The 24,250-nt window shown below is 40.6% G+C and overlaps 1 protein-coding gene across 3 annotated transcripts in view; it reads right to left on the minus strand.

The window, feature by feature from the left end:
• Positions 1–1,089: 1,089 nt before the first annotated feature.
• The window catches only part of LOC123757915 (phosphatidylinositol transfer protein vib), a 32,134-nt gene continuing 8,973 nt past the window's right edge, over positions 1,090–24,250 (minus strand). The window contains exons 5-10 of one of the 3 annotated variants that reach the window (XM_045741863.2): positions 22,016–22,093; positions 21,207–21,284; positions 20,052–20,219; positions 15,178–15,299; positions 14,526–14,616; positions 1,090–3,883 (exon numbers count right to left, since the gene is read on the minus strand). In XM_045741863.2, the coding sequence (XP_045597819.1) occupies positions 3,842–3,883; positions 14,526–14,616; positions 15,178–15,299; positions 20,052–20,219; positions 21,207–21,284; positions 22,016–22,093 (579 nt within the window). In that variant the 3' untranslated portion in view covers positions 1,090–3,841. The remainder of the gene's footprint in view (positions 3,884–14,525; positions 14,617–15,177; positions 15,300–20,051; positions 20,220–21,206; positions 21,285–22,015; positions 22,094–24,250) is intronic. The other 2 variants (XM_045741861.2, XM_045741862.2) reach the window with 2 other exon arrangements.

Consider the following 24,250-nt stretch of genomic DNA (forward strand, 5'->3'; position numbering starts at 1 on the left):
TCACGACCTTTGTGAGATCAAAGTTGAAATATGCAGCAGTTGTGTGGTGCCCATATCTTAAGAAGCATATCACTAAACTAGAAAGGTCAAAAGAAATGCAACTAAATGGCTTCCAGAACTGAAAAATATGAGCTATGAAGAGAGTTTAGTCATTAAATAGACTAAAAGCTAGAAGATAGAAGAAAAAAAGAGGCAATATGATCACTACTTATAAGTACTGTACAGTAGAAATAATTATCAAAAGATGGCACCAAGCCAGGGAGACTATGTAGCACCATCAAAGGTGCAGGATATTCAAAAGGCATTAAATATCACTAAAGATGCCAATACTAGAACAAAAGCACATAAGGCAAACTATGTAAAAGGTATCCGATTCACCAAGGATTCTATCGAGAGGTAAGTGACAGCAAGTCACTACTTACACAATGCAGTAGTACCAGAAATCGTAGAAATTGACAAGGAAGAATTTTTGAAAACGGCAGCTTTAAAAACATGAGAACAGGTTCAAATTAAGAAAACAAAGCTACCGAAAAAACATCAGAAAGTACCATCAGAGTAGAAGACAATTGGAATAAGTGAAGTGAAGTGGTGGTGGAACCCAAAACCATCAAATTTCAAAGCGTTACATGACAGTACTGGGAAGACAGGACACCATAAGCATAGCTTTCATTCTGTAACTACACTTAGGTAATTAAACACACACACGCCCTGCCTCCCACAATAATATCGGAAAAAATGCTGATACCATCCCACATCCACGTGGAAAACACTGGGCTAGTGAGGGCAAAGTTGTGCCACAACAAACCCAATAATGGACTCGTATTTAATTAATGAGCGACAAACTCTGAATTCAACTGTAAACCAGAGGCCCTTAAATATAGTAGATTGAAACAAAAACTGACTTGGAAGGCTGTTCAGATGGACGAGTGTATGTTTAACAGCATTCATATAATGGGGACTACCTGTACTGAATTCCCATTTATGCCCTCTTGTTTCCCCACCAACATTCCAAATATTGTCCTTGCCTAGTAGTGCCTGTTTATTAATGGCATTATGATGATGTACAGTATTCTGAATGATATAAATGGATGAGTTTTTAATATTTTATTATTTAATAACTACAATCTCTTATATTACTAATTTTATCTTTAAGCTGATGCCCCTCTACCCCATGAAAGTGAGAAATGGGGTAATTATAATGAGTATCAAATTTTAATTTGATACAAATATTTTGGGAGTTTGAGAGTGCAGTTGGTGGAACTGCATTTATCCTTGTTTATTTTCTGGACAAACAGTATTTTTTAAAACATTCGTTAAAATTTTTCTTGAGGATAAAGCATCCTATGAACCAGCAATTTAGTAATCCTATTTAAACTTAAAAATACTAAAAATGATAGCTCAAGAAAATTTTTCATACTTTTATTTCATATACGGCACTGTACTCTTTTATATTTTAACTCGCTTGTGAGTGCAAGTGCACTCAAGATTTCTTTCAGTGGAAACATTAATAAAAGCACATTGTCCAATCACAGTATTACTAATTTCAAATGTCACAAGGCATCTCTGGCAGACAAATGCTGGTCACTTTTTTAAATATTGTTTAAAGATTATAACAATTACAATAAACTTAAAAAGAAATGATTAAATATGCTTTTAGACTATATTTTCATGTAATTTTACAATACTGTATATGTCTTGTTATATAAAAAAATCCAAATGATTCATGCAATAGTTTATTTTCTTGTATGAAATATTCTTTACTATAGAGTACTGGTACATAAACACAAACCCAAGTGTTTAACACTCGCTAGAATTCATTAGAAGGGTGTGGGGAAGCAAAAGGCAGGCTCTACTGGTAATTGTCCATCATGATGGATGAAAGGAATTTTTGCTTTTTAAATTCACCCATAGAGCACTGGGAAATATTAGGGTTTGAATGGTAAGTCCTTTGATATGGCTCGTCATGCTTTTACAAAATTCTGAATGCTGTATAGACAATACTGAAAAACCGTTGGAATTTTGGGAAAGCTATTTAAAACACAATTCTATGGTTCATATTCATTTTGAGTGTTACATGAAAAATAGAAACACTGATGATGACCAAAGAAAAAAATTTATGGAAAACTCCGGATTTCATGCAAATCTAGATCATGTCAAACTAAATAATACGGGTTTTGGAGGTGTGTTTATATATTCTCACAGATTTCACACACTAGTGGTTTAAGTGTTCACATCACCTGCACATTCACATAGTCAATCAGACTCTAGCAGCACGATTGGCAGACATTATTATGGATAACTGACAAGTACTGGCAATTAGATTAGGAACAGTAATACCAAAACATTCTAATAGATAAAACTGCCTCCTCATCTCCATTTTAACTACAATAAATAAGAGACAGTAAATGCTAAATTTATATAGTTATCACATACAAGATAGCACAGGTAAGAGAATTAGTCCCAAAATTTACTAGTCACTTAAAAAATAGTTCAACAATAACATCAATCAATCTGAAACAGCACTTCAAACAACACATTTACAAATGCCACACAATTTTTCTACCAATACTAAATATTTGGATATACGTAGCGGTAACAAAATTGAAGGTAACATTCCCTAGAACGTATTTTATACAGCTTTCTGATTATCATTGTTAATAATGAAAAGGAATGTATTAAGGTTCAGATTATACTACATTGAGGAAGCTTGCCACAATGCACAATTATAAATTATTTTAAAGTATATTTAATATGATCACATTAATGTTCAGTGTTCATTGCATTGTATTTTTTATATAATATTCTTTATTAAAATTATTTAGAGAGCTTATAATAAATTCTCCAAGGGGTAATCATTTTTATTGTAATAAAAATGATTTATAAAATATATTATTTATTAAATAATACAAAGTATATATTATATATTTTGTCCCGATAATTTTTAATTAGCATTATTGATTTATAACAAATTTTAATGACCTCAGATCAAAACTATCAAGAACACACTTTATAAGGATCAATTGTCATACAAAATCATTCTTTACACTGGTTTTGTTAAATTGGAAGCTTTATTCCACATTTACTCAACACTTTTCCACTGTGAATACACACAAAATCATGTATGTTATGCACCTCCATGCAAAGAAATGAATTTGTTCACATTTTAGTGCGAACACATTCATAAAGATCTGATCTGACCAAAACTAAATGTTTATATATAAAAGCTAAATCAACGTTTTCCACTCTACTTATCAAAAAATAATCAATTCGTACATGACAACCTCTGGGCAATAAGATGTGATTGGAGTAGAGTAAGTTTTTTCTCATGGGATGAAAGTGGAAGTACAGAAGCAATAAACAATGGAATGCAATAAATTAATCTTTAACTTTCATAGTTCCAGGACTAGCTGCTGCCCTCACCTAACATTTCTTCTTAATTAATATTCACAATTAGAAATGCTTTTCAATTGATTACAATACTTTCCAAAAATGATCAGGTTGAGTATGAAATGTGATCACCAATGTTGATTGCTAAGAGCTCATAAAAGTCCTCCAAACATCTTCAAACACTTATTAAATTATAATCACTTTAGTGTTGCTTCATATTGTTGAATGACCACTTTAATATATTCTTAAATATAATTGGCTCTATCATATACGTGTAATGTATTAACAGTTATTTGCATAATATACGGCTCACATTTTTAATAATCTTATGGCAAGAATCAACCTAAATATACTTGTCTGTGCTACACATCTCCTCAGTCACCTGACACAGATGACAATCACAGGACACACACACCTGGTATATATTTCTAAGATAAATAAGGTTATCCAAACCCTACTCATCCATTGTGCCTCGAACTTCTCCTATCTGTCTCTGCTGCAGATTGAGAGAGAGCAAGAATTAATATATATAGCAATACAATACTAATTCAAAAATATATGTTATAGACTATAGCTTATCAATATAGAAAGTATTAAAATACTTCTTAAATATAATAATTTCCTGGCAGAACAAACTTTTTATAAATACAGTATGCACCTTTATTGATAAATACAACTTTATGGCTGTTTTATGCTAACCAAGACTGGGATAGTAATTTGACAAAATATGCCTTCACAGCATGGTAATCTAGTTTTCTTTCAATTCAAATTAAAAAAAAAAAAAAAGTGTTGAATGTATTGAAACGCCATTTTCTGGGTAAGCCTCGGAGGCTCCCTGGAGCTATCTGACTGATATGCAATACTTTAGTCTGGAGCATCAGTCAATTGGAGTTCAGCCTACCGGGGACCACGGGTCAGAACATGACCCCCTCAGAGGCGAAAGTAGCAATGGCCTATGGAAACCTCGTACCTGGGGGGAGGGGGGAGGCCATTCCATGTCTGCCATCGACTGGGGGTTAGCACCCAGAAAGGTAGGTATAACAAGACAGAATCCCACATGGTAAGAAAATTGCAACCGAGGACCGAACAGAGAGGCAGAACTCCCCCAACCTAAAGAACAAGGAAACTAGCAAACGTCACACACCGCCGCCACGCTGCTTGTCCATAGAGCTCTCCCCTCCCCGGACCCTCTGTGCCGGCTACTCAACACCTCCAGTTCAGAGGCCTAGCATCACAAAATAACGGGAAAACCGCCGACCGGAGGGAGGGTGCCCGGGAGCCTCCGGGGCTCATGCAGAAAATGGAGTTTCATTACATTCAACGCTGGTTTTCTGTGGGAAGCCCCTCCGGCTCCCTGCAGCTGCCTAACCAAAGACAAGTAAAAGAGGGACTTACCTGGGAGGCAGCTGCCACTCGCTGCTCAACTGTAAATCAAGACAACTGGCTGCAACCTGCGACCCAAAGCGACACACGAAACATCTTGAACAGAAACATTTACCAAATAACAGGCAGCCAGGACCCTGTTCGACCTTCCAAAACCCCCACTCGCAAAAGTCAGCTCAAGACATGATGCCGAACGCAACAGCCAAAACAGCAAACTTTGGAACGTCATGGGCACGAGGGTAGACCGCAGGCTGGCTAGACTTAACACTGCAAACGACCTGGCATATTCAAGCCCTGGAACAGGGAACGAGGGACACCAGATCAACCCAAAGCACATACCCGGCCACAGAAGCCGAGGTGAGCAGATAACGGCGAAGAGCCACAACCTGACAACACATGATGCACCCGGCCTGACCAACCAAACATCAACGACCCAAGGGCCTCTCCGGAAAGCCGCCATCTCGTTCTTCGCCAGAAAAGAAGATGGCTACAACCGAATAAACCGACCACCAGGACCAAAAGAGCAGAAACTCTTGTACTGAAGACCGTGAAGCTCACCCACCTGACCCCCAGAGGCCAGTGCCAACAGAAACAGTGCTTTAGAAAAACAATCTTTAACTGAAGGGGCCACCACAAACCGAGGAGAGAGAAAAAAAAAGAGAGCACCCAGTCCAAAGACCAGGATGGCTCAGGCGGCGCATGAGGAGGTCGGTGGTGAAACAAAGCACGAGAAAACATACAGAACGGGGTGGTAGTGACATCCATCCCGAATGCTCAAAGCGGCTCCACCAGCTCCGCACTGATAAGAGGCGACAGAATTCGGCATCAAATGACGGTCCTGAAAAAGCCACGAAAAAAAGGACAAGACAACCCAATCAGAAATAGAAGATAATGTATGGAGAGGAAGAAAATGGCAAAAAGATCACCAGGACACTTCATACTGTCGCCGAGACGAGGCTCCATCAACAAAGCCACCTCATCACTATACAAGTGGTGATAAATCCGCATCAAAAAGACCAGACACAAAAAGTGGAGTAGTAGACCGAATCAGCCACGTAACAGACCGGGCCGATCTGCTGAAAGACAGAGTCGCGGAAAACATCTCTGGTTCGAACACCGAGCAAGCAGCGCCTGAAACCAAGGCTGGGCCGGTCACCAGGAAGCCAGAAGGACTACTCTCCCATGGTAAGCCTTCTTGAGGTTATCTTGAGATGATTTCGAGGCTTTAGTGTCCCTGCAGCCCGGTCCTCGACCAGGCCTTTACCCCCAGGAAGCAGCCCGTGACAACTGACTAACACCCAGGTACCTATTTTACTGCTAGGTAACAGGGGCATAGGGTGAAAGAAACTCTGCCCATTGTTTCTCGCCGGCACCTGGGATCGAACCCAGGACCACAAGTCCAGTGTGCTGTCTGCTCGGCCGACCGCCTTCAAACGAGCCAGAACCTGAAACAACAGCTGAACCAGGAAAAAGAGGTACAGGTAACCCCACCTCGACTGGGTTCGGCAAAGGTGTCGACTGAAAGGGATCTCTGCAGTCGGGGAAGGGCACCGCACATCGGGAGATGCCGAGACCACGCCTAACGCAAAGAGGTCCAAATCTGGGAGTCTGTATGTCCGGCAGAGCCAACAGAAGGAGTCTGTGTCAACCGTCCATTCCGTGGGCAGGGGAATGAACCGAAACAGGCCTTCTGCCAGGACGTTTCCTGGATGTGAACCACACTGAGAATCCAGGAAACGAGTCACTTGACGCGACCAGCCCCAAAGAGCCATGGACCGAAGAGAACCGCCATGGTTCAGACAATGAACCACTGGAGAGCAGTCCGAATGAAGCCAGATCGTGGATCCTTGAGCAACCCGAACCCTCCGAAGAGACAACCAAACTGCCGAGAACTTCCGGAACGTGCTACGAGTCCCGATGAAAGGACGGAGCCCATGGCACCTGGCCAGCATGGTGAGCATTGGTCACAAAACCCCAGCCGAGTGATGAGGCATCCGAAGGCACTGAACTCCGAAAAATCCGAAAAGGAAGCCAGCGACGCAAGGCCCCTGGAGGCCGAACCTAGCGATCGTGAGAGGTGGAAGGGATGTCTCCGAAGGAACCAGAACAGATGTCGAAGCCAGACCCAACCCGGTGGGTAAACTAGCACGGCGAAGTTCAGACAACTGCTCGAACAACTACCAAGTGACCCGGGAATCATCCCCCCCCCCCAAGAAACAGCCAAGGCTGGACTGCAGCCGCAGCAACGACTCAGGAGGGAGAGACAAGGAAGTGCTCTGAGAGTCCCACAGGAGACCCAGCCAGGTTCAAACCTGGGATGGAACCAGATGGGATTTCCTCTAGTTCACCATGAACCCGAACCTGGCGAGTTTGGAAAGAACCACATCCCTGGTGAGCAGACATGCAGACTGGCTGGGAGCCCACACCAACCAGTCATCGAGGTAGGACAAAACCCGAACCTTTAGCAGACGCAGGCAGGTCACCATCTAAGACGCATGAATATGTGAGGTGCCAGATTCAAGCCAAAAGGAAGGTAACGAAAGCAGTTAGCTTGCTACCCCACAACAAAACCTAACCAGTCCCTGAGCCCCGAGTGAATCGGGATGATGCCAATATGTCTCCCAGAGGTCCAGACACCATCCAAGCACCCAGCTCCAAAAGAAGCTTGACCTAGGACAAAGTGGTCATCCGAATTAGGGGCAAGGAATCCAGGGGTTCTAAAGGACGAGTCCAGAATAAACCACAGATCCACACAGTCCCGTTTTGGCACTGGAAACAGGCGGGAAACCCACCTGAGGGACGGGGATGTTTCGACCACACCCAAGCGCACCCATTCCAAGATGACCCAGCTGAGCGCAGGGGAAGCAGCCTGCCCCACCAGCCCCAAACCCCTTGAAGGAGAAGTCTCCCAACGCCCCCACAGGCCGGAGGATACGACCCGAAATGCCCACGAATCGTGGAACCAGGCATGAGCAAACAGCACGAGCCTCCTCCCCCCCTCATCAATGGGGCAACCCGCGACAGGGCCAACATCCCTTACGAGAAGCCGGCTGACAAGCAGAGCAAGCATCGTGCCGACCAGATGACGCCGGCTCCAAAAAGAGGTGCTGGCTCAGAAACTGGTTCCAATGGCCAACCCCGACTGAAAGAACCCCAAGCCCTGGCATGACCCTTTCGACAATTAGATGAGGCCGCCTGCAGAAACTGGGCGACAGCAGTTTCTGCAAACAGCAACGGACAAAAAGGTGAAGAAAACCAAAGAGCCAGGGGCCAAGCGGATTCCAAAGAGCAAGCATGGTTTGACAGCACACGAGGCGAAAGGCAAGGAACAGAGACACTGCTTCCCGAAGAATCGGCGCAAACAGCTTTAACAGCGCGGCCGAGGCAAGAACACCAGACGAAGGCCCGGTACACTGCCTCCACATCCTCCTCAAGCCAGTCCAAGTACAACTCGAGAAAGGAAAAAGAAGTGCAATACCGAAGCCAAATGCCCGCTAGTGCTCAAGTCCTCAGTGACTAAAAGACGCCGAAAGGACAGGAACCTGCACATGCAGCTGAAGAAGGCCAACATCCTGGGAAAGCACAGGGGGCAAACAAGCACGCATTAAGGTGCTCAAACACGCCCACTAGGTAAACCTACAGAACAGTAATCGCCTTCCATCACTTAAGCGTGCAGGTCTGACAAACCCATGTCACATCCCCAGCAAAAAGAAAGGGTAGTCTGTCAGCAAGGAAGACCCCAGAACCTCCAAACGCACCCAATACAGGTAAGAAGAACCAAACTCAAACGAGGACAGACCCATCACGGAGCCAGGAGCTGGGGAAGAGAGGAGAGCAGAGCGAACACCACCAACCTGGGAAGGACTAAGAAGTGTGGACGGATCCAAAGTCGAAGGAACTAATGCCCCCAAGTCCGGGTCCCTATAACCAAAACGGGGCAGTCTTGGGGCATCCAGGAAGGCAACCAACCTAGTGCATTGCAGCAGCTTAAACCTAACATGCAATGCCGGTGCCGCCTGTACCCGAACCTAGTGTCAAGAGAAGGGTTAAGTTGGAGTACGAACAGAGAACAACTCGCAAGACTCCAGGTCAATGGTGTCATTGACCCAGCAGGCAGCATGACGGAGGCAAAACAGGCAACTGTCACCCTGAGACAAGGGCACAGAGCAAGCTTCAAACTCGCACAAGGCGAGGTGGAACTCAGAAGACGTATACATCGGTCAAATGAGTCCCATTGGGGTTTTCCAGGGCCCACAGGCTGACTGCTCCGGGAAGCCTAGGCAAGGTACTGCAAAACCAGTTAGGCCTAAACTAACAAGGAAAAACTGCTAAAAACTGAACACCTGTGACTTGTCCAATCATGGGGAGGGCCTAGAGGAAAGTCACCAAAATATCAGAAGTGGACCAATAGCCAAACATGGCAGACCACCTCCAGGCAAGGAAAACAAAAAGAAAAGAAAAACCCTGCAAAGTACAATGTCCCCAGAAGGAACAGAACCCGGCCAGAGCGTAGGTAGGCAAGCTGCACAGTACCTTGCTCCCCTACCAGCAAACGATACCACTTCCTACCGAAGGCCAAACAAAGCTGACCTCAAGGATGGGTAAGTGCCAAGCAGCAAAGACCCTTACGGAAGCTGTTCCCGAATGCTCTATGGAAGATAAGCCTAGAACCCAAGGGAAATACTTACAAGGCACTTAGGGAAGATAGCCCTATGTGCATGCAGCCCCAGTACACTCAAGTTTCTCCTGGCCACTGCACCACACAGCAGAACACATCACTAAGGTACACAACTGCCAAGAATCTGAGGCCAGAGTCAATGACTGCCCCAGATTGCATCAGCCAATGAACTGGAGGTTTTGAATAGCCAGCGCGGAGGGGACGGGAGGGAAGGAGTGTGCGAACAAGCGGCATGGAAGCAGTGTGTGATGTTTGCTTGTTTACTTGTTCTTTAGGTTGGGGAGTTCTGCCTCTCAGTTCTGTCTTCGGTTGCAATTTTCTTACCATCCGGGGTCTGTTTTGCTATACCTACCTTTCTGGGTGCTAACCCCAGTCGATGGGGCCATTTCCTGTCTGCCCATATACAAGGGGGCTTCCATAGGCCATTGTTCCCTTTGCCTCTCTGAAGGGGATAGGTTCTGGCTCGTGGTCCCTGGTAGGTTGAACTCTGAGTGATGCCCAAGACTAACATATCGCATATTAGACAGATAGCTCCAGGGAGCCGAAGGGGCTCCCCCACAGAAAATGCTACAAATACCATACAATCTTTAAAATAAAATTATATAATCAAGTCATTGTATGAACATTGAAACTAAAACAGAACTTATTTAACAAAGGAGAAGCACTTTTTGTACAATCACTACAAAGAAATGCTACCAAATGGATTGCAGAACTGAAAAATAAGGGCTATGAGGTGAGGCTAGAGGTATTAATTATACAAAAGCTAGAAGATAGAAGAAACACAAAATAGTACTACATACAAAATAGTAACGGGAATCGACAAAATTTACAAAGTATTCTTGAAACCTACAACTTCAAGAACAAGAGGTCATAGATTCAAACTATGGAAACAAAGTGCTTAAAAGCATTAGAAATTTCACTTTTGCCAACAACAGTAGTAGATAGTTGGAACAGTGAGGTGATAGTCACATCCATCAATAGCCACCATGATAGTGTGTAGTGGTGCAATGATGTTTGACCACCAGACCAGCTTAGTGGTTCATTATGGTTCACAAAAATTTAGATAGTTATATAATGCATGTATATAGTATATTAATTGATATTAGTGACAAATATACTGTACCTATGTACCAATATTCTATATATTCTATGATATAAAAATACTATAGACAGCCTAACACAACATTGCACTTTAAATAAAAATCTAAAGTAAAAACATTCAAAATATGAAGAATATTATATTCCAATCTATAAAATTTGTAGCAGAACACCCTCTTAATTATAGACCTTTGTCACTGACAAGTGTTGTAGTAAAAACCATAAAAAATAATGAAAACCAAATGAGTAGAACAACTAGTGAGAAATGATATAACATTCAACAGTATGTATGTATGGCTTATGTAGATATGAGTACAGCTCACTCCAGGAAATACTCTATTTAATGTGATGAGAAAACATTTTCATCATTATCTCATTTCCCATTTTCATGAGTGGGAAGTTATCAGCCTGAATGAAATTAGGAGAGCAATAAAAGGAAAGGATAAAGAGAGTACAAAAATATACGCTTTCATTCACAATATCATCCACATAAAATAATCCCAATTGAATAATCATCTTGAAATGCTAGCAAAACATCCCGAGTAGTGCTTCAGTATTCAACACAGTTTAGTGTAGTGCAACTTCCTGCATTCTGTCATCTTACAGAATGTTTAGCAAGTGCTCCAACAAATGATTCCACCTAGACTTACTAGACTTACTCCCTAATGCTTCTTGTGCACTGTTCACACAATCCCCACTTCCTCATATACTCACTCACTATCACTGTTCATAATATTCTTGGCCTCCCTCTAATCTCATTCACATTTAAACTCATAACCCATTTGCTTAATATGACCAAACTTCTGCAAACACCTTTACATGACATTTGTATTTTCTAGCCATCTCCTGACATCATAAATGCACAACATATTGTCCATTAATAACGCTCTAACTCATGACTTTCAATATCCATACCACACAAACATCTCTCATCTATACATATGGATGGGTACCACCATGCAGCCCCCAAGCTGTAGCTCTACCTCTCATTCTTCCTTCGTTGTTGATTAAAGGCTGAGAAATAAAATGGTTAATTATTTCTAAGAAATTTCCATTTAATCCTGTTTCAAACACTAGATTCCATTCTCTATCCACCACCACCACCACTTCACTATTTTTGTTCACATTCACTTACAGTAATGTTTTCTCGCAAGTCAAACATTTAGTTAAACTTCTAATAACTATAACGTTCTGCAATCTCCATATATCAACTAGATAGGCTATTTATTCTTCCTATATACTATACTAAATTAACACCCCCCTTTAATAATTAGCTCATGATCTCATCCATTTATACAGTAAACTACAACAGGGACAAACTACACCCCGTGTGTACATAACTATTAAAATGTTCTTTATTCCATTAACTTTTTACGCATATCCTAATTCCTGAATAAAATGTCTTCATATTACTTGGTAACATCCATCAACATTATAGAGCCCTAGCACATTACTCTCCAGAGACCCATTTTATTCCCTTTGTAATATGTTCTTGTTACAACCCTGGGTTCCTTAGTTGGAAACAGAGGTCAAATTGAGCTCTAAATAATTACTTTACATTAATTGATGGGATTGGATCATGTGAGAAGGATAGTTAATTAACAACAACATTTATACTCTGGCTCCCCTCACCGCTGATGCGCTTTTGTTCCTATCTTCCTTGCTAAACGTAAGATGAATCTTCTCACAGAGCATTCAGACTGAGCTTGTTGACTATTAAATATAATGCTGAACTAAGTATCAGCTACCCTTAGAATTGTTAAAGTAACTAGTAATGAAGGTCGGTGAAGATTTGTATTGTGGTGGCTGTACGATCACCTAGGCATCATTTCCCGGCAGCGTTTATATGGGAGCGCAAAGGCTGTTTAAGCTCTCTCTGGCTGGCTGTGTGGTGGTGGGACACAACTCTCCTGTGTGTTTCTATTTCTTCTACTCCTCTTCCCTTACCTTATCCTGTGTCTAGTTCAACAAGATAAGTACCGTGTTACATGTACGGTTTCTGGCATAAGTGTGTAGTAAAGTGTATAGTCTACACTAGTGTTTATATTGCTAAGTTACACTAAGGGGTCTCGGTGGAACCACGTATGCTCAAGTGGTACCAGGCTACCTCGAGTCCCTGCTAGTGTCCCTTGCCAAGAAGTCTTTACCCTAGTTGCCATTGTAAACCTTGTATCCTGCTTATGTGGACCAAGGTATTTAACGTAAGATAAATAAAGTAAAGTGGTAAAGAGAATAGTTGGGTTAATGTATATGGGGGTAATTAGAGGGTTTAATAAATAAGGAATAAGAAAGGAGGTTTCCTTTAATCCTGCTGAGTGTGGAATAGGGGGATCACCTTAGACTGCGGATATACATCCTAACCTAACTCTTAGTATTTATTGGGAATATTTTTCCCTGGGGAGCCAGGGCCTTCCTAATTCCACTATTTTAGGAACTCTCTTATCTTGTACCATTGGCCCTCTCAGTTAAATCACATTATTTTCCATGACAGTTCTCCATATACATAAATAACACTTTAAAATCTTCCTCATATGTCTTCTCTACTAGATATCTCAATGTTGCCAAATATCAGATCCAGAAAACCTATTCCACTACAAAACCCCAACTTATTATTCCCCAAATAATTCCACCACATTACCTATGCTCTTACAATAACTATTAACCATATACATGGCCAACTATGCAGTACTTCGTAGACGAATGCTGCTATAGTGCTTGCATTAATTCCTGTATTTATGGTCAAATTCTCTACTGTCAGACTTTAGCTCCTTTATTCATTAAATCATTTAAAATTAACAAGAGAAATTTACAAACAAATATTTTCCTCTTCCTACGAGACTTACACTATTTCAAGCTGGTATTGAAGGTAATGTAATACAGTACAACTGATTAACACTTTCGCTCACCCCGCGCGCCACCCCTCGACAGGGCGATATGGGCCCCAGCGTGTCACGGAAGCGCGCGTTAATTCCGAAAAGTGTATACTCTCTTCAACTTTGTCACCTCAATTCTCCTTCTACGAGAATAAATTTGGTATCATTGTGTTCGCAATAAAATTCTCTACAGCACTAAATGCATATAAACTCCAAAAGCCCGGCTAATTACCCGCAGCAAACAGAGAAAGTGCGAACGAGTTACCCGGGAGCGTGCAAACGGGATAAAATGTTTTCACTATTTTCACTCTGGTCACCTCAATTTTTGTCCTAGGTCTTTCATTTTGGTCTCAATGGGTTCGTAATAAAATTCTCTAGAGGAACATTAGCATATAAAAAAAACACCTGGTCACGCTCCAACCGCCGACGAGTTGAAGACGGGCCACGCGTTAGCCGTGAGTGAGCGCTCAGAGGCCTTCCTACTACACTCCCAATTCCCACCCTTTTCAAGCCTTTCTTTCGCAATTTTCTTCCTGGAAGGGCCTTGTTCATGATTACTATCCATCGTGGAGTAAGCGTAGATAGTTTCTAAAGCCGCAGTAAGAAATATAGCCACGGAAAATAGCCGAAATGTTCACACGTTTGAGATGCGAGGGGAGACGACATTGGTCACAACAGTGGAGCAAAGACAATGGGCCCACGGCGTGTGCCAAGCCGCCTGAGGGCCACGAGGCTCAACAAAGGAAATGGGAAGACATCGGCGCACATTTTAAAACCAGTCCCCAAAACATCGGATACAAACCTGATTTTTGGCGAATTTTTAAAGTGGATGACGCAATGCTGCGTCATCCCCGAGCGAAAGTGTTAACAAGTAGAGATAAATGTGTTCACAAATGAACTAGTGGAGAATCAGTCAATTTTGTTGTGGCACAATTCTTGAAAATAGTTTATACAATTTCCTTGGCTAAATTTCTTGTAATATGACAAAAGAGGCAAGCTAAGTATTTAAGAGATTGGTCTCATACATTGTAGTACAACATTTATCATCAGTTCCAATGACTACTACCGAAATAAAAATGAGTCATAAATAAATGTCAAGTACATACCTGATCCAGTTCTTCCTTTGTTTTATCTTCTAACCGCCGGATATCATCCATGGTCATGCCATGCCACTCGTCCATCCAACAAAACACTTGTCTGGGAATAATTCACTTCACTATAATATTCAGTGATTTTAATTTCCCTTGCTCAAGGGTTCTTTTATTTTTCATATATTGTCTACAGAAGGGAATAATTGAGATTCATCAATTCTTTTAATTTTTTCAGTATATGAATATCAATGAGATAAAACTTCTGAAGATGGCGCGAAATGCTTTATTCGAGCACAAAAATTGCCAAAACTACTAACTGCTTCCTGAGAAGCAAGGAGGATACACATCTTGAACCTCTCTCTAAAGATTGCTGTTCAATTGTAGATAATGCCCTTTACTGGAGAATACTCTCATATTTTAATGATCATCTCCCAACATACATTCCTGACAAATTTCATGGCCCCCTCTCAGTTAATTCAGGACATCATTAAAACCACACAAATTCCTATGCAAAAGAAGGTACTTATAAGTTTGCTAGATAATGTAATTAAAATATTTGCATTTCTATTTTAATCTGTATTCTAACCATACTGTACTTTCTCACTCTTGGAGCCCTAATTCTATTCAGAATACTAAACAATGTAAAAGTCATTATGAAGTGTTTTACCGATGAAAGTTGGTAAACAGTCTGCGCTCAGCATCCTGGATGAACTTCTCTACGCGTGCCTGCAGCCCAAACCACTTGAATTCACATGTCACCAACTTGTAGCATGTCATCACGGGATCACACTAGCAAGTGAAAAATTCTATCACTCAAACAGCTTAAAATATAGGGCGAGCCAAACATCCTTGTGCACCTATCAGACAAATATTTCTGTATAATACTACAGTACAGTATATTCAGTGAATAACTAAAAGAACACCTTTCTTGTACAAGATTTATGGCATGGTGACCTTGACTTCCCCTTCCCCCACAAAATCAATAAAAATGTTAAATGTATTTGCATTTATATGCATGGATTATCTAAACAGGCCTTGTTCTTACCTGTATGTGCCTGTGGGTAGGGGAAAACTCAGGAGGCCAATATCTTCTCATTTGGTGCACCACTATTCTCAATTTCCAGACAGTTAAATTTATTTTTAGAGCTACAGATTGCAGTGGCCTCAATAACCACTGCCTTCAGTTCACTGAGCATTGTCAATAGTAATAGTACACTGAAGGAATATTTCTTTACATTTAAGTGGCTTATTTAAGTTTCTTGTTTTCACATGTGCCCTCTAGTCCTACTTCTCATCTGGAACAGTGTCCTTGTCCAATTATTCCTTGTCTTAGTATTTTATGTAGTTAAGTGCACAAGGAGTTTTGGCTCACCATGTATGCCCTGCATGTTACAAAAATATTGCTCTTAATTAATATGTAAAGCACTTATTTAAGCAAATTGATTCACTATTCCCCAGATTAGGACCAGATGTGTTATTAGGACGGGATCATGTACAGTTAGGTAGAATGACATCCTGACACCGGCAACACACACATCTTTTCAAACAGTCCCTGCAGGTTAAAATGGGTGTTAGTGTGTCACTAGAAATAGCTCAATCAAGCCCAGGATGACCAGCCATTAAAAAACTACTAACTTGGAATCAGAGGTTACCCCCAAAAAGAGTGCTCTTACTACTCGTAGGCCTAGCCAGACTTACACACCACCATAATCACACCTATGGCTACTATGGGCCCAAGTCACCCAATATGCATCCAGACAAAGAACCGACTCTGTGCACATGAAAAGCAAGATAACAATAGAAACTGGAAAAAGTAGAAATACCCTAAGCTACTCTACCCTTTTGGATGTATTTGATTATCCCAATAAACCTACTTGAATTTGAGTAACAGAGGGATCAGGCCAAAGAAATACTAAAGGGTAGAGCTGTAGGTGAAAACATCCCAACCATTCAAATCCACCACAGACCCAGTCACATCTTGGAGGGACATTAGTTTAGCATGTGGAGTATGTATTCCAGAAGCTACATGGGTCACAGATCTTTAGTCTTAGAGCTATATAGGTAGCAACCAGTCTCCACACATGATCTCAGGAAAAATCCAAAGGTTACCTCATTTTCACTATCTTGTGCTGAGAAATGGGAGAGCTTGCCTAACCAAGAAAGCCTGAACTTTGTACTCTGAGAAAAACTATTCAGAAACAACCAGCGTTGAATGTAATGAAATGCCATTTGCTGGGAGAGTCCCTGAGGCTCCTTGGAGCTTACCAGGCTAATATGTATGTATGTATTAGACCATGTCATCAGTCAATTCGATTTGAGTTCTATGCCTACCGGGAACCATGAGCCAGAACCTGGCCCCCTCAGAGAGGCATGAGGAGCAATGGCCTATAGAAACCCCCGTGTGGTTGGAAGCATTCTATGTCTGCCATCTACCGGGTTAGGCACCCAGAAAGGTAGGCGTCCCAAAGCAAACTACAGCTGGTTAAAATTTGCGACTGAAAGCTGAACTAGCAAGCAGAACTCTCCCAAACTGAAAACAAGCAAACAAACATGATGTCACCATTGCCGCTGTACCCCTGTGTCTACACAGTGGACAGCGGCGCAGACAGTCTCCCTGTCTGTCTTTGGGGCAGACAGGAAAAGACAAACAGTCTTTGGGGCTCCCCCTTCCCCCTCCCTAGAAGGGAAAAGGGGGGAGCCCCAAAACCCCTGCGCTGGCTATCCAGCCCCAGTTCAGAGAATGTAAAAAAAACACACACAAAAAAAAAACGCCGACCAGAGGGAGGGAGGGTTGCCGGAGAGCCTCCGGGATTTGCCCAGAAAATGCCATTTCATTACATTTAATGCTGGTTTTCTGTGGAGAGCCCTTCTGGCTCCTCGGAGTTACCTAACCAAAGACAAGAAAAGGAGGGACTTACCTGGGAGTGGGAGGCGGTCGCCACTCGCTTCTCAACTCAAAGTCGAGACAACTGGCTGCAACCTGCGACCCAAGGCTACACACACCTGAGCAGGGCCAGGAACATTAACAAGGTACCGTGCAGCCAGAACTCTATTCAACCACCAATAATCGCATCTGAATGTCAGCCCAGGACATGTTAGCAAAAACAGCAATCCAAAGCCATGAACTTACGAACGTCGTGGGCACAGGGATAGACCGCAGGCTGGCTGGATCGAATAACCCTAGGGAAGACCTGGGAGACCCAAGCCCTGGAACAGGGGAAAAGGGAAACCAGGTTCACCCAAAGTATGTCTTCAGCCACTGAGGCTGTGTGGCACGCAAGTAACGCCGAAGAGCCACAACTGGACGCAAGATATGATGCACCCTTGGCCAAACCAACCATACATCAACAACCAAAGGACCCGGAGGCCTGGTCGAGGACCGGGCCGCGGGGACACTAAAAAGCTCTGAAATCATCTCAAGATAACCAAGATAACCCCTCCGGAAAGCAGCAGTCTCATTCTTCGCCAGAAAAGAAGGAGATGGCTGCAAACGAACAAACCGATCACCAGGACCAAAAGAGCACAAACTTCTGCGCTAGCGGAGAGCATGAAGCTCCCTGACCTGACCCCAGAGGTCAATGCCAACAAGAAAAGAGCATTAGAAAAACAATCCTGAACCAAAGGGGCCACCACAACTAAGAGAGAAGAGAGAGCACCCGGTCCCATGACCGGGACTTCATGGGCAGAAATGCCATGAAGTAGACTGGTATCAGAACATCATTCTGCCTAATTGTGCATGATACTCTTCTCTGGGCACAGCTGATCTGACCTCAAAGGAAAAATCAAATGAAATAGCTTAAAATTATATTTGTGTAAATCAGTTGATGAGAAATAAAGCTATAACATCATTCTAAATTAAATCTTAAAAAATTAATAAGAATCAGTTTCTATTACACTGATTTTCTAGCTAAAATTTGTGTTCTTCTTCAACAAACCTTACTGCTTAGCCTTGGTTTAAGTTCCTGGAACATTATGCAATTTCTGGTTTAGAATCACTTTCACATCCTAATTCAAAATCACATTCAGAAAATACATCCAGGACCTCTCCTTATAAAGCTTGTGTTTTAGCCACTACACCTTAAATATACCAAACCCAGAAGAGAGAAGAAAAGAGGCATTATGTTCACTACATACAAAATAGTACAGTATTAGGACTTGACAAAATTGACAAAGAATTCTTGAAAACTCTCAAGAACAAGAGGTCAAATATTTAAACTAAGGAAATACAGCTGCTGAAAAAACACCAGAAAATTTACTTTTACATAAAGAATGGTAAATGGTTGGAACAAGAGGATGGTGGATGCCAAAACCATCAGGAGTTTCAAAGTGTCATAAGACAGAGTACAGTGTACTGGGAAAATAGGACAACACCGGTGTAGCTCTAATCCTGTAACTACACTTAGGCAATTTCACTTGGGAAAAAAAATATATGCAAAATTTTAGTACTCGATAAAAGTCAGTAATACAGCAGAAGTGCCAATGTTAAAAGCTAAATTTTTGCTTACAATGTGACAAAAAAAAAAAAAAAATTAATTTGTTTCTAATTAAGGTAGAACCTTTATATTGTTCTTATTTTGAAGCTAAGAAAGCATTGTTTTCATTACAAATAATTTTACATTAAATATTGAATTTTTTAATTTCAAGATCACAATGTGACCTTTTGTACAAGTTTCATTTGGGGATAACTTTGGGAACAGGATTAAACAGAAATACAAAAATATGAAAATTTCATACCTCTCATTCAATAGAATATCTTAGCACTTGTTTATGGAAATTACCGTCTCAGAGAATGAAAAATAATGTCACATACATCTGAGGAAACCTTACAATCATACCAAATTAGTGCCTTATGTTTTTATATGTTTTTAACTTTTTAGCATTTTAAATTAAAATTGATGAGTTTGACAATAGTTTGACATTTTTCAAATTTGTCTATAATGCGAGTTATTGTTAATAATTTATTAACCCCTGCACCATAACGTTTTTACATGAAATAACAGCACAATGCATGGCGTTAAGATTAGCTTCTTTTGAATGTGCTCTGTTTGCACCACCACTACTGTCACAAAGTCCTTCTTGCCAGGCATAATTCTGCCGACTTCATCACTGCAATAAAAGACTTTCACAGTCTCGACAACATCTGGATCCAAGCTAGGATTTGATGATGACAAAATCCTTAACTTTTATTAATTGTTTAGCTTTACGTACCATGTTCGCACAGGAAAATTTTTGTTCTGAAAATTGTAACTCTCACTTTTTTGTTGCGGTTTATTCAAACTTTTCTTTTAGTTTTTGCAGTATGACATCAAAACCACAATTATCAGACATTCTTCAGCTGGCATGTGGAATATCTTTTCCTTTACAACTTTCAATAAATTTTCCTTTCCAGCACAGGATGTATGTTCCTCTCTACCTTCTCTTGCTCTCGATAAGCTACGGTAAGTTATTTGTTGTCAAATTTTAAAAAAATTTTAAACTAATGTGCTGACTAAAATTAATATAGACACTGCATACAACAAAATCATGATCTGTGCCTCCTACCTTCTTCCACCACTGTGGACCTTTCAGAGGACCACGGCCAGTTTTCTCAGACTTGAACTTTGTTGGGTCCTCTTTAGGTTTATAATCTGAAGATTTAACTGGATCATTGGCAATGTCAATTGTCACTACGTCGCGTATTTTCAGCTTTTCTCCCGTCAGTTTGTGAGCCTGTGGTTAATAATGTAACATTAGAACGCTTTAATCTCTTAATAATGAACGGAAACTATTGCACAAAAGCAAACTTAAGAACTAGCTACCTCTATATAATATTTAATATTTGTAGATAGAGCATACAGCAGTAGTTCCACAAGTTTGAGCAATTGTAAAGTATCATGATTTAACAAACATCCCATGTTTAAGTTTCCTTAATGCCCATACAACTTTATTGAACATTTTAATTTAGGTTACTGGATTCCAAGTTACCATGATCTTAGAGTACATTATACAATAACACATTAAACTACTCAAGAGGGAAAAATGTGTTTATGAAATTTGATAATACACCTTGACATAAATATTAGTCACACACTTAGACAGGCATCATAGATACATGAAACACACCAATCTGATTTACTGTTAAAAGAAGAGTTATTTTAGTTCATTGACTATGCACCCCATACTTAAGAATGAAGCATACTGGTACATAAGAGAAATGTAGTGTGGAATGTACCTGCTCATGTGATGTGAACAGGCAGGGGATGGAGAAAGTGGGCAGGCAGAGGATTGGGATAGAAAGTTGACAGGCAGAGGATTGGGAGAGTAAGTGGACAGGCAGAGGATTGGGGGAGTAAGTGGAAAGGCAGAGGATTGGAAGAAAATGAGTAAGCATGGGATGGAGAAAGAGAGCAAGCAAGGAAGAGAGCCGAGTGTGAGAATGAGTGCTCTGTACTTGTCTATTCATGCCTGATATCTCTTGAAAAATACAAGATCTACTGCAATATGTACATAATCTATTATGTCAGTGCTATCATCCAAGCCATGCAACTCCATATAAAGTTATTTATTAGCTTTAGACTTGCATAAGATGCTGTGCATCATATGAGCTATGAAATTAATACTGTACTATTATTCACACCTGTAATGTACTTGCGAACTATTATTATTATTATTATTATTATTATTACAGTATTTTAACATGATTAACAAAATACTCACATTTTCCGTGGTTCCCATATCAGCTACATGAAGTGTCTCAACGGAAATCATAAAATTTTTCTTCATATAGCCAGGATTCTGCCATGCAGGTGAAGAGAAATTTTAAGAAATAAAAAAATATATATAAAAAAAAGTTGGCCTAAGAATTACTGCTTCTCACCTGTTGAAGAGGGTGTCGAGTAAATGCTACTCTAAATGAGGAATACAGGTAATTCAAAAGCATTTTGTATTTCTACTCTATATATGATGTGTTAAATAGGTAAAAAATATAGGATAAAAAAGTGCAACAGTAGAGTAAATACATATCTAGGACAACAACTGCAGGCGAGACTGGCAGTTCACAAGGTAAGGATACAATATATAGAAAAGGAAACATGACTGCTTTGTTGACAAAAATTACATCAAATAAAACATTGTAAAAATTAATATAACTTCCCTTGTAGATGTGTACCATAATGCCTATAGTCATGGATATGCATATAATCTGATGACATAACTGACAATGCTTTGTGATTATGAGAGGGGAAACAATTGTACTAAAAGCTAAGCACATAAAATTATATATATATTGCTCTTTAAAACGTACAGTGATAATGAATTAATTTTTTTCAAGAACTGCAGTAAGGGAGTAAGTGAAGATTAAGTTTGGAAAAGAATTGTGAAACATGCAACTATTGAACTATAAAATAACACAGCCTTGAAAAATTTATAGCAATTAAAATATATAATTTGTTATATAGTGCCAATGAAAATATGAGAAGCATCAGCGAGGAGTCGCAACATGCTCTACTCGGCACCGCACCACTCACATTCTCGGACTCCCCATCGTCAGCTGCATGAAGTGTCTCTATAGTAATATAAAAACTCTCCTTCATGTAGCCTGGATTCTGAAAAGCAACTTATTAGTTATGAACTTTTAAAAACTGTTAGATGCAAAGTGTTACTGATGAAGATAAATACTGTCATGTTACTGAAAAAACCTACCTACTATATATTAAAAATAATTTGTAATCTCTGAGCTAACTATACTGTATATAAATAAAAAGTTAAGATAAAAACAGGGGGGGGGGGGAGATGAAAACAGCAACATAACTTATGAGTACAATAATGTACAGTACTTTACTGGATTATGAGGAAGCACATTTCTAAGTCAGTCAACAATCTACACCAGTACAGCTGGGATCTTTTCAAATTATCCATGCTGGCCATACTAGTGCTGAGACCACTGGGAAATACTCAAGTTCAGTTCTGAATAACTGATAGATCGTACATTTCAAAATACCAAAAGGCTTTCAAAACACTAATTAGCAGCCATACACTACCAATTAGAATGGAAGAGGATAACCAGAAAACAACTGAGCAGCTTCATCACAAAACCACTTTTCATAACTGTACTGTATGAGAAAATCAACTGGAGCTCTGAGGAGACTCGCTCTTCAGATGATTCAGGCGACTCGAGGTTCAGCTGATTTTCTCATTGATATATATTAGTGTGATTTCTGTGTAACTGTACTGTACTCTAAAAGAAAGATTTCCAACTGATGTAACTTGGTTGTTCCCCCTAGCGAAAACCTCAATTAGAAGATATACATAGCTGGGGCCAAGAACAATACCAATACCACACATCCCAGCATCTAAACTCTCGAGCAGCAAAGACAAATACAGGACAGTATCTGGAAGACAACAGCTGTCTCTTGGTGATAAACTGGCAGTTAAATAAATGTATCTTGAGCAGGAACCGGATGCAGACATGGAGGGTCAATTTCCAGAACCTTTCAACTCAAATGTCTCAATGGGACACGTGAGAAAAACTCTGGGATGAGCATAAATATATGCCTGTAGCTGACTTGGCATTACCACTCTGCAAAACACTTGGAAAATTATGTAATGTAGTACAGTGCCAATAAATATAGTCTGGGGATTTAAAAATGAAATCTGTACAAGAATTCTTAGAGGCTCTAAAATGATAGCACAAAGCCACCATAGGTCGGTCACATAATGCGACAAGCCTGAGAATTGACAAGCCAAGCCGGCGGCTGAGTGGACAGAACACTGCACGCGTGATCCTGTGATCCCCGGAATCGATTCCGGGTGCTGGCGAGAAACAATAGGCAGTTTTTTTTACCTTGATGCCCCTGTTACCTAGCAGTAAATAGGTACCTGGGAGTGAGTCGGCTGTCACGGGCTGCTTCCTGGGGGTGGAGGCCTGGTTGAGGACCGGGCCGCGGGGACACTAAGCCTCGAAAGCATCTCAAGATAAGCCATAACCAAAATGGGCTCTCCAAAAAGCACTACTCTTTCTTGGCTAAGAATGCAGGATTGGGATGGATACACACACAAAAACTCCACAACTAAAACTGCTGATGGCAGAAAAATACAGAACTATGAAGTTAACTGACAAGATGGCACGTAGCAAGGGCCACAAGAGAAATATTTAAGGGTGACAAACAATAAGGGTGACCCTGAATGTATGTACCAAGTCATATTCTTGCAAGATCTGAGTCACTTTCATGGTTATTTAATTCCCTTGCAACTTTCATTTAAACTAATCTCAGTAGGATGAATATGGATATTGTACTGTCACTTTTTGCATTCTGCTTGCTAGAAAGTTTAAAATACTGTCCATTTTGCTTCTGTTATTCACTTAGCTTTCACTTTATGGACTATTATGCCATGGTTATACCTATCAATGGTGTTATAAAGTTTGTATATACTGTGTCTGAATTTTTATTGGCTTATTGTGCCTCTATAATTATAATACTGGTACCTGTGCTTCTATAATTATAATACTGGTACCTGTGCTTCTATAATTATAATTCCCTTGCCTCTATAATAGACGCTAAACTACTGGGGAAGATAGGAGATGCAGACCAATTGTAATGCCCTTCAAATTCATCTAGATACAATAAGTGCTTGGAGCCTAAAATGGCAAATGGAATTCAATGTGAATAAATGCTGTGTTATTGAATGTGGATTCGGAAAAAATAGACAACACAACTTACACATGTGGAATGGCATTACAAAACTCTAATAAAGAACGAGAC

The sequence above is a fragment of the Procambarus clarkii genome, chromosome 40 (assembly GCF_040958095.1).
Source record: "Procambarus clarkii isolate CNS0578487 chromosome 40, FALCON_Pclarkii_2.0, whole genome shotgun sequence".
In the NCBI taxonomy this organism is placed as follows: domain Eukaryota; kingdom Metazoa; phylum Arthropoda; class Malacostraca; order Decapoda; family Cambaridae; genus Procambarus; species Procambarus clarkii.